Source organism: Bidens hawaiensis, unplaced genomic scaffold (genome assembly GCF_021521415.1).
Source record: "Bidens hawaiensis isolate Kalapana, Puna unplaced genomic scaffold, B.hawaiensis_p1.1 tig00048977_1, whole genome shotgun sequence".
Taxonomy (NCBI): domain Eukaryota; kingdom Viridiplantae; phylum Streptophyta; class Magnoliopsida; order Asterales; family Asteraceae; genus Bidens; species Bidens hawaiensis.
The window spans coordinates 20,556-32,159 of record NW_027506101.1 but is presented as its reverse complement, the minus strand read 5'-3'; the positions used below and the strand labels follow the sequence as shown (position 1 = coordinate 32,159).

Sequence of the window (11,604 nt, the reverse complement as noted above, 5' to 3'; positions counted from 1 at the left end):
CTATGTTGAAAACTACCAAGACCCCATGGAGAATTCACACAAGTGGGACTCAACGCTCCTGACGTGCGAGGAGGTTACAAACCTACCCGCTTAACACCCAAAGATCAAGCAGAAAAGTCGGGAATTTCTGCGTGACATCAGGAAAACCGCGGGAAGAATCACCACGGAAAACCTAAAAACTAAACCCTTTTCAAAACCCCTTGCTAAGTCCAAAAGTTCACCTCACTTATTAATAATTCATGAGAAGAACATTGGACTGGGGGGACTTGAAGAGGTAGGTCCCAGCAGAGCCCAGTTGGACCCGCAAGACTCACCTTGAACAGGGACATCTGCGCAATGACCAATTGCTCCAGCAGGACCCACCATGCTCAGAACCTTACGCGCAGTACGCCAGCTGTACCCGCAGGGAAAGCCTCCCAATGGTGAAGTACCCCGCCTGTTCCCGCAGCTGCGGATACAAGCCATCAGGGAAGGCTACCCGCACTAACAGCAAGGCTACACGCACAAGGCATTAGCTACTTCAGTAGTCACATGAAGGAATGAGCAAGGCGGGAATACTCCCGCCTAAATGAGCCAGTCCGTATGCTTCTGGAAGGTCTTTCGTACTATACCTACTAAGGTATGGGCGGAACAGACAATTTGACCAGAGCAGCCCATGAACCAATCACAGGGTGACAGCTCACCGACAACAATACGAGGAGGAGCACCCTCAAGTACTGTTTGTCACTATTAGCCGCTGCCTACTCACCAACCCTTACGATGGGACGTGCACAGCCTACAGTTGGTGGAACAGTGCGTAGCCGGCAGTAACGGAACAGTATACAGCCGACCTTTACTGTTGGCCGTAGCCTATCCACCAACCAGCATGGCCTGTGCGTAGTCCACTGTTGGTGGAACAGGAATACTATTCAGCCGGCTGTACCTTCTAGGAAACCTACCTTCGGCTATAAATACTCCAACACCTTGGAATGGTAAGGACATCATCTGATATCTCAATCTTATCTAGCAATCTCTTAATATACACTTATATTCAGAGCAATCTAGTCTGATTCTCACGCCGGAGGGTGGTCACAAGGAGGAACCCCCCATTCTCAGTGACGAGCTTACGGTGTCTGTTTTGCATGTCCCCTGAAGAACAACTCTCTGCTAGACCTCATCCTCGTGGGAAACATGACTTAACCCCCAGATTATCTATAATCTGTCCAGGGTTCATTTAGTGTTTCTTCAGTGCCTCTAAAAAGGCAAACAGGGAGATTAGTTTTTGAATTATTTATACTTGTTTAGCACAAACTAGTATTATGTCTAGCTAGTCCTAGATTTGAACAATTCGTTTTTTTTTATGGAGACTTGTAGAGATTTTCAAGTTTTTTAGCAGACTTATCATCATTCTACCATGAACGTAATAATTGCGTACACATGCTTAAATATTGTGATAGAGGAGCTTTATAAATAACCCAAATTATGCTAAGAATAGTGAAATTATTTAATTATTGGCACTGTTGAGTTACATAATATATATACGACAGAAAGTGAGTTAATGTAGGACATAAAGTAGACATACAATCATCTAACGTCGGTGGAGCCTTGTGAAAAATTTAGATTTCGATAAAATTCTCGTATAAAATGACTAAACTTGCTTTCCTATCGCATTGTAAAAGGAAGAGCGTAGTGTTACTTCTAAATTTAAGTACACTATAGGGATAAATCCCTACTTCTATAGCATCAGCCATCCCCGCAATTATAATGATATATATTTCTCATAATTCTCTACTTAAAACTGATTGGGTAAATTCAAAATTTTAAAGTCGAACTCCATCTACATAGCATATGGCTAGATTCAAACCTATTCGAGTTAATTTTTGCTTACAGCTGTAGTAGCTGCTAGGGATGTTCAAAGTCGGATATCCGGAGTTTCGAATATCCAAACATTTCGGGTATCCGTTCGGATATGAAATGGATATCCGAAAATAAAAAATTAAAATTCAATACTATAACAAGTATCTCATATTTGTTTCAACAAATCTACAGAGAATCTGTTAATATTATATCAAAATAACAAATCCATAACTGTCAATTGAAAGATTATCTATTGCTATCAGTTAACAGATCCATATCAAATTTACAAATCCACCGTAGGACTGAATGTGTGATACCACGGTGAAGGGTTGAATGTGAGACGCTGCCTCTGGGTTGAATGCGAGATGCGGCAGGGGTAAGGGGGAGATGCGACGGTGAAGGGTTGAATGCGAGATGCGGCCTCCAATCGTCAACCAGTGAAAGCAACACGCGACGGCGCAAGGCTGCTGTGAGGTAAAGACGGTGGCTGGTGGGTTGAGGTCACAATGGTGGGTTGATGTGAGGCTTAGAGATAGAGAGTGGCTGTGCAGTTTGAATTTTGAAGGATTTGGGTTTTTAAATATTTTATATGCATATATAATAAATAACTAAAAAAATAAATTTAAGTTTTCGGATATCAGATATCCGAAATATCCGAAAATTTCCATAATCACTATCCGAATCCGAATCTGAAAATTCGGATTCGGATATTTCGTATTCGGATTTGGTTTTTTTGAGCACCCCTAGTAGCCACTGCTTGTTATGTGCAAATTTTTTATTTCTAATATAATCATCTTCTGGCCGAACATGCCAGGAAAAAGAGGTAAGGTCTCGCTTTCCTTTTCCACTCAAGTGTACGGCATTTCTTCCCTTTTCCCTAATAAAACTTTCCAGCCAGAATTTAATCATATTTATAGATTTACCAATATTTTTACTCAAATATTGCAACTATATTTTTGACAAATTATAAACATTGTGGATTTGTGGTACTAAATGCGGAGTATAAAATAGCAAATTATCAATACAATATATATCTATCAGAATACCTCATGTTGCTGAATCACTCGTCCCACTCTTATGCAGCAAATGGCTACGATGTTCCACTGCAATGGCGGGAACTCTCAATCTGAATTGGAGGAATGACCTAATAACCATAAATTCATGATATATAATAATAAACTCTCAATCTTGTGCTAATTGCATCTTCTTAATAGCATGTTTGATCTGAAGGGCAGCTCTAACAACATCACCTCTTGTGATAAGTCCAATCAGCTTCCCATCATCATCAACCACCGGAAGTCGACGGTACTTTGTTTCAAGCAACAACCTAGTTCGCAAAAAGTAAATATACAATATGTAGGGGTAGACGGGTCGGTTTAATATCATTATATATAAAATCTACACACATGCAAGTCATCTGTTGGTTATATACTTATATTACGCATAACCTAAACACGTAGGCATAGATGGTTAAAACTTTACAAGCTCATGAAAAACCAGTTCAATGATTTTTTATGTACATAACCTACACATTCGTATTCAAGTACGCACACACACATATGTTAAAAACCCAAAAACCACAATACATTTGTACCTATTAATTTGAATGTGCGGTTATCTAACCACCTCTACTTCTCTTTCTAGTTATACTTTATGCACTATGTACAAGTCTATTATGCAGTTCTCAACATATAAAAGCAAAACCAATAAATTAAAGAAACAAGTGTGGTTCTACAATACCTCACTGCCTCCTCAAGATTAGAAGTTTCGTGAACGACAAGTGGAGCAGGTGTCATCAAGTCCCCGACTACTTTCCCGTCAGTTTTACCAAGTAGTTTCTGTATCTCATTGAAAGTCTGCAGCAGAAAGAAATAAAAGAATGTGTATTTTTTTTATCTTTGCATTTGCTATAATAGAAGATAACCAAAATGTGTATTCTTGATCTTTGGCTTACCTTCCAAGAGCTATCAACATCAGGAAACAAAGCTGTGTCACCGTGACTACCACCTGCAAACCATTGAGAGTGCAAGAAGACTGATATAAATATACGGGAAGAAAAATAGATAGGCTACAAGCTGCAATTTAAAAGCAGCAAAAAAAGGCATAAATTCATCATCGTACTCACTAAATCCCACCAATATCAAAGCTATGTAGGGTCTGAGAAGGATAAGATGTAGACAACCTTACCTCTACCCCGTGGGAATAGAGAGGCTGCTTTCAGTGAGACCCACGGCTCGATAAGGTAATAAGATAAGAAAAAAAGGAAAAATGAATAATTCATAGAAGGAAATATAATAAGATAAGAAAGAAAAGGAAATGATCATTGGATCCTTCATGTTTTTTATTTTCATGTCTGAACCAGAATTATTAATCGCTATACTTAAATCTAAGAGGGTGTTCTGTTCGCTGGAAGTTTATGAATTTCATTCCTAACTTGTTTGGTCTGTAGAATTCATTGGGATTAAAATCTGAAGTCAAATGATAGCGAAGAATTGGAATGAGTTCCCCCGCATTCTTTCAAATAATATCTAACTGACAAATTCCATACCGAACAAGATTATTTTGTTGACAAAATGCATCACAAAGTCCACTTCCTTTTGACTTTTAGTTCCTTCGATAGATTCCAGTTCTTCCAAAAAATATTTTGTGCACCAAACACCCCCTAAATTTCTAACATTCAAGCTCTATATTTTTATTCGATAAGCACCAGGTAACCTCATGCACTATATTAAATAATTTAACTTCCTTAATATTTGCATTAGTTTGTTAATAGAAATGACGATTAAACAGAAAACAAGTAAAAAAATTGGCTGCGAACAATTTAAATTGCCTATAAAAGTTATTTTGTCTACTCACCAATAGAAAATGTAAGAGAAACAAACATGCAAGCTTTGCATCGTATGCCACAACACCATGTAAGCATGATTCTTTGAACATTATCAAGAATGGTTTTAACACACTTCCAAGTTCCAATTCAGTAAACAATAAACGGAATCGAGGAATAGTTTGATATTGTCTAGGGTCGTAAAGAAAGAAAGATAAAACGATAACTCGTCGCAACAAAGAAACATGGTCAAAAGACTAAAGGCGGTACAATCAAAGCAGTAAAGACTAAATTATCCCAAAAAAGTCTAACTGCAATGCCGCTTTTGCAATATCTCAAACTAAGATTATAATATATTTTAACATTCTTAACAGAATGTTACAAAGATGTTAAAACATATGACTCAATGATTAGCAAAAAGTAAGTATATTTATCAGAAATATTATCCAACTTATTTAACTGAGGTTCAAGGAATACAAAATAGTACCTGAAATTGAATCAAGAGCTAACAAGTCATAATCTGAGACGACGCCAACCCGGAGACATTTACCAAAAGAATATTCTTTCATAATCCAATGACTAAATATAACCGAGAATAATATGTTACAAAGATGACTAAGGCAAGGGAAGAACATACCAAATTCCAATCAGCATCAACCACTGGAAAGCCTGTAATTCTTTTCTCCACTAGAATCTCTAGTGCTGTTTACAAAACAGAAAATTGAGATGTTATATCTGATTTGTAAATTTACAATAGAAAAAGTTCAATATCATGCATACCCTTGTCAACAGGTGTTGATGTTTCTACCACAAGTAAGTCTGCTTTTCTTGTCATAAAGTCTGCAACTGTGTATATTCCATCTCTCGGCTGTAAATTCACACACCAAATCAGAAAAAGAATGACCGGAAACGATATATAAAATAAGTTAATGCCTGCAATCACCTAAGCGTGCTCAAAAGTAGTTTTATTTGAACTATTAATGTAAATTATAATATTCCCAATAACAGGTGAACAGTAATTATAGATGGACATCGAACCCTAAAACAGTCAATGTTTGTCGCTCAACTCACGTCTCACAGACTAGAAGTGCTCACCTTCTGGTTCACCGTATTCATATAAAAAATCTGCGGCAAATAAGCATGGCAGTAAAAAGAAGCTGAATTTATGCTATGAATATTTTCTATCTTCCTATATTAATCCTGCAAAACTCTCGTCTAAATTTGTTAGGTTCAATATACTGACAGTTGGTCACTCAACTTGAACCAAGATGTCAGTATTGTGCCATAAAATACATGAAATTTGGGCTCTTGTATAAGCTACAAGTTACAACTGCAATCTCTGTATTTCTAGACTTAAAAGATATAGCACACTCTTAAGGGATTCAGCTTCTTTTTTACAGAAAAGAGAGCCACAGGGCACTTATAGGATTCAGTATGTTAAGCATTCAAAATTACATCACTCTGCACACAATTTTATCCTCTCTAGCTTATTCCCTCTTCCTCTACACTATTTTATTCTTCTGATAAGATTTAGCATTCAAACATATATACTTGCAGTATGCAAATAGAATCTATTTCTCCGGTCTTATATCATTCAACATTTGTCAATTTCATCCTTGACGTAAAGAATTAGGTATTGTAGCAAATCCTGGTTCAACTTATGACCATAGTTGTAGAAGTCACCAGGCGCTCCCAGGTCGGTCGGTCGACCAGGAAGTTGTGAGTACTCGGCCTAGCGGAGAGTACTTGCGGAGTACTTGAACACGGTAAATTATAAAGAAAATAAATTTCGGAAAATTAAATATGTCAAATATCATAACTTTACTAATATTTATAACAAAAAATGTAAATATCAATATAAATAAAAAAAATACATGTTAAAATACTAAAGTACTTCAAAAACTGATATATATTCGTTGTAAAATATTATAGACAAATGAATTATATTTAATCTTCATTAAGTCAAAACCGGCACAAGTTGACCGACTAAATCTGATCCTGGCCAAGGTGACAGCGATAGCGAGTAATTTGGCGGAGTTAAAGAAAATTGCCTCGGCACCCTACCTTGTAGCAATTAGTCGTCCTTGTTTGCTTATGACTAGTCAGCGGGCACTGCAAATTCCTAATGCATCTGGTCCTGACCACTATACTATAGCCAAGACATGAAAAATGAGGGCAGCCAAATGTATTATTATACATGAATTCTCAATAACATAAGTTTATCATGAATTCTAACCCTAACTTGCAGCTAAATAATACAAAAAAAAAAAGGTAGACGTTACTTTATATTAATTATTTTATTATCAGATCTGAAATAAAAAGGGGAACAGTGAACATGAGATATCCAAAACAACACAACACAATTAGGCATACATAAAAGCAAAACTACCATTACCGTTGTAGAATTAGTGGAATCAGCAGCAGCAGCGACGGAGCGAACGCCTCCTGAGAAACGTTGGCGATCGGAGAACCGCCGTAGTGAGGGAAGATATTGCGTCCGGCGAAAACCGGTAGTCTGTGAGGATGAAGAAGCCGGTAAGAGGCGGTGATGCGCGGAGGAAATAGAGGCCGCCGGCAACATGATCATTATCAAATTCGAAACCGCTGAAGAAGAAGAAATGGAGGTTGCGTGTTTGTGAGAAAGAGAGAGAGAGAAATAGTGCAAGTCACATTTCGCGAGCTGAAATTAAGAAGGAAGGTATGGTATGTATGTCACAACGGAGGAAGAATCGTCAAGGGAAAGCGGTCCAGGTCGGTGGTCATAATCATAATCATAATCATAATCATAATCATAATCATAATCATAATCATAATCATAATCATAATCATAATCATAATTCAAACCGCCTACAATACACGCACACAGTCTCACGTTTGGATTAAATCACCGCCTTCCTTCACGCCTCCCCCAATTTTGACTTTGCACTAGCCCACCACTTTATTGTGTTTAGCTCATATGCTTCTTAACTGGGTCAATGCTCCCTTCACTGTTTGGCTTGGTGGACCTAGCTTAATAGGAGCCGCTACCCCTCAACGTTAGTGTAAAAAAAATAATTTTTTGACCGTTTTTGTGTTTCGTTACCCCTGAAAAAAAATAACGTTACCACTATGATTTTAAGCTCAACCAATTTAATACTTAAACCCAAAAAAAAAACCACTTAAATTATAAAGCCCAAACCAAAAATCCCAATAACCCAAATAATCCTTTTAAGTTTAACAATTAAAAAAAAAGACCGGATATTGTGAACACAGGTGCACATCCGACTGCTCTCTGCCTCTCTGGACTCTGCTCACCACTAGGGGTGCAAACGAGCCGAGCCCGAGCTCAAATAAGCTCGAGCTCGGCTCGTTTAACTTATACAGAGCTCGAGCTCGGCTCATTTCGAGCTCTTTTTCAAAGCTCAAGCTCGGCTCGGGCTCGGCTCGTTTACTATTTATCAATTATTTTTTTATATAAATGTAATTATTTATATATTTTTTCTATGATAATTTTAAGTATAGAATAATATATGTTATTTAATTATTTTTATTTATTTTTTTGATAACATTATATACATATTAATTAATAATTATTAAATACATATTTTTTAAAATTATATAAACGGCAGGCTCGTTTAGGCTCACGAGCGCGCTCGATAAGTGAAGCTCGGGCTTGTTTATTAAATGAGCTTATTTTTAGGCTCGAGCTCAGGCTCGGGCTCGATTAAGCCCAGTTCGTTCGAGCTTTTAAACGAGCCGATCTCGAGCAGCTCGGCTCGTTTGCACCCCTACTCACCACACACCACTAGTTCACCACGGCTGCCGCCACCTCCACCTCCATCCGCCACCAGCCACCTCCTGACCTCACTCGGCCACTCCACCTCCGACCTCTCTTTTTTTTCCGGTAAGATTTGTTGTATTTAGGGATTTAGGGTTATGCTTAAATTGGAATTAATTTGGGATTTAAGATTTATGTTCAAATTGGAATTAACCATGGATTTAGTCTTTAGTTTTATGTGTAAATTGGCATTGATATTAGGTTTTTGGTTCAAATTTTGTTTAGGAAACTTTGAAGATGAGTAAACAAAATCTTATTAGCAACCTTTTTAAACGCCAAAGAAAAGAAAATGATGACATCGATTTATCACCAAATTTAAATATTCCAACTTCAAGTTCAAACATGTGCGACTATTTTATTTTCTTATTTAATTAAATATTATGTTTATCAATATTTTTGTTGAGTAAACTTTAAAACTACTCATTAACAATATGTGTAAGGCCCCGAACCCGGTGGCCCTACTTTCGTGTCGGATTTACTCATAAACACAGTTCTTCAAATCAGAGTTTATTAAAACTTTTCGCGGAAAATAAAACATCAATCATTTGTTACAAAACATTAAATCTTTTCTTTGATACCATAACACCAAACTTTATATCCAAAACATTTTTACTTCTTTCTTCAGATGCCAGCCGTTCAATCCATGCCGTGTGTCATCCTCATGCTAACTCTATAATCAGCTTACCTGCGTGCATACTAAAAGTCAGCTACGCTGAGTGAGTTCTAGTTAATCAGGCAACATACAATTTTATTCTCATATATTTCTTAACGTATCCGAAGACACATATTTCTACCTTAACCTCGTATAAATATCCATAGGAGGATCATCACGTGATATCTATTAAAAGAACCTTACCATTACCATACTATATATAATTTCCATAGGAAGAACACTCTGTATACTTTCCATAGAAGGAACACTTTACTATCCATTGAAGGAACACTATACTTTCCATAGAAGGAACCTTATACTTTCCATTGAAGGAACACTATACTTTCCATTGAAGGAACACTATACTTTCCATTGAAGGAACACTATACTTTCCATTGAAGGAACACTATACTTTCCATTGAAGGAACCCTATACTTTCCATTGAAGGAACCCTATACTTTCCATTGAAGGAACACTATACTTTCCATTGAAGGAACACTATACTTTCCATTGAAGGAACACTATACTTTCCATTGAAGGAACACTATCTACAAGTTGTTATTTATTATCCATGTAAGGAGCTAATCACTTCCCTCGACGATACGTGCAATATCCGAAGATCGTTCACGTACCGTCAGGCAATCAATCGTATCTATCACATATACCATACACGACATACACATAAAATTATGTCCTTTCATTCATACTTTCTTACTTCCATACTTTCTTACTTTCTTTTGTATTAACTTACTTTCATATCTTACGTTATAAAGAGCATTACGCCCTACATTCCTCGAGTATTACTAGGGCTCGATACCTTCTTCGTAACCATACAACCATACGTTATCATTTCTTTCTTCTATTACCTCTATCATGCTCATACGCATAAACTTACATAACATACTTACCTTATTCTTAGTGCTGCGACCTGACAGTACGTGCAATATCCGAAGATCGTTCACGTACCATCAAGCAATCATTCATACATTTCACATTATCCATATAAGGCATACACTTATCTCTTAGGATAAGTGTATTAACAAACATATTGAGTATGCACACAGCCCCGAAAACATAACACATAAATGGGGCTAGAAACTCACCTGAACTCTGCCTCTTTTTCTGATAGCTGCAAATCCCTTCTTTAACTGAGCTCGGCTGACTGAACAAGTTACACGTATCAATTAACTATCACTTCTCATAATGTATTTCTATCTTCATATGACCCACAACGAACGGGGGTCCGGGGGGCAGCGCCCCTGGCAGTGGGGTCTAGGGGCGGCAGCCCCTAGCAGGGTCCAAGGGGCAGAGCCCCTGGCTGGGGTCGAGCTGCCAGGTCAGCTTGGAAAAATTTTATTTACATTAACTGTCTTAACACATTTTTCATTAGGTTTTTAATTTATTTTCTAAACGAACTTCACTTCATGCGAAGTTAAACCTCGGGCAAACTTGGCTTCAGGCGAAGTTAAACCTTAGGCGAACTTGGCTTCAGGCGAAGTTATCCTTAGGCGAACTTGGCTTCAGGCGAAGTTATCCTTAGGCGAACTTGGCTTCAGGCGAAGTTATCCTTAGGCGAAGTTACGCTTGAAGGCGAAGTTACGCTTGAAGGCGAAGTTCATCAGGCGAACTTAATCTTGCAGGCGAAGTTATCGCGCTGCAGATCTGTTTGCCCATAAATCCTTCGTTTCTTAGCCAAATAACTCGATTTTGGTACCCACGGAATCGTATGATCGGCCCCTACAAATCCCAACCATCAAATCGGCCTAAAATCGACGTTTTAGGGGTCCGATTTGGGCAGTTTGGGTTTCGGGTTCGGTTAACCCATCCAATCCTAACCATTTTCAGTAATATTAGCGTTGTTGGATTTGTTCTTACCTTACCAACTCAGATCTATCAACAAAATCTCGGGTCTCGGCTTCGAATCTTGATCGGTTAGAATGTGTGTGTTTAGGAGAGTGGGGGGAAAATGAAGATATTTTGGGATTTTGGGGGTATTTATATCCCTGAAATCCCATTCTCATTTAACCCATCTCACTTAATCCAAATCCATAACCAACGTCCATTACCCGACACTAGCCTGACCCATACCAACTCCTACTCTTTTATTTATTTCCAGATAACCCGAGTAAACTTTCCCTTTATTATTAAGTAATATAAATAATATTATCTCGAAATTTCGGGATGTTACAATATGTGTTTGATCTGATCGTAAATATCAATAAAATTATTGTATTAGTAAGTTAATAAGTTTGAATAATTTTACAATATCATTAAACAAACAAGTTTAGGTTATTTTAATGCGCCCATTATAAACTAACTTGTTTTGATCCGCCATTGCGAATGGATTAACTAGGCGCTAGTACGCTTGTAACACAAAGTCGAGCCCGGGACGCACTAAACGCGTAACCAGAAACCTGCACGAGCAAAGCACGTTACGGAACTCCGCTACGCGCGAAACGCGTAATCAGGCCCTGT

The 11,604-nt window shown here is 37.8% G+C and overlaps 1 protein-coding gene across 1 annotated transcript; it reads right to left on the bottom strand.

Annotated features, from left to right (window-relative positions):
* Positions 1–3,018: 3,018 nt before the first annotated feature.
* Positions 3,019–7,216, bottom strand: LOC143616711 (CBS domain-containing protein CBSX2, chloroplastic-like). Its single transcript, XM_077089464.1, has 6 exons — positions 7,056–7,216; positions 5,441–5,528; positions 5,148–5,362; positions 3,791–3,843; positions 3,577–3,692; positions 3,019–3,163 (listed from the first exon to the last, which is right to left on the bottom strand). The coding sequence occupies exons 3-6, from the start codon at positions 5,293–5,295 to the stop codon at positions 3,019–3,021; spliced, it is 462 nt and encodes a 153-aa protein (XP_076945579.1). The 5' UTR covers positions 5,296–5,362; positions 5,441–5,528; positions 7,056–7,216.
* Between the last annotated feature and the right edge of the window lie 4,388 nt (positions 7,217–11,604).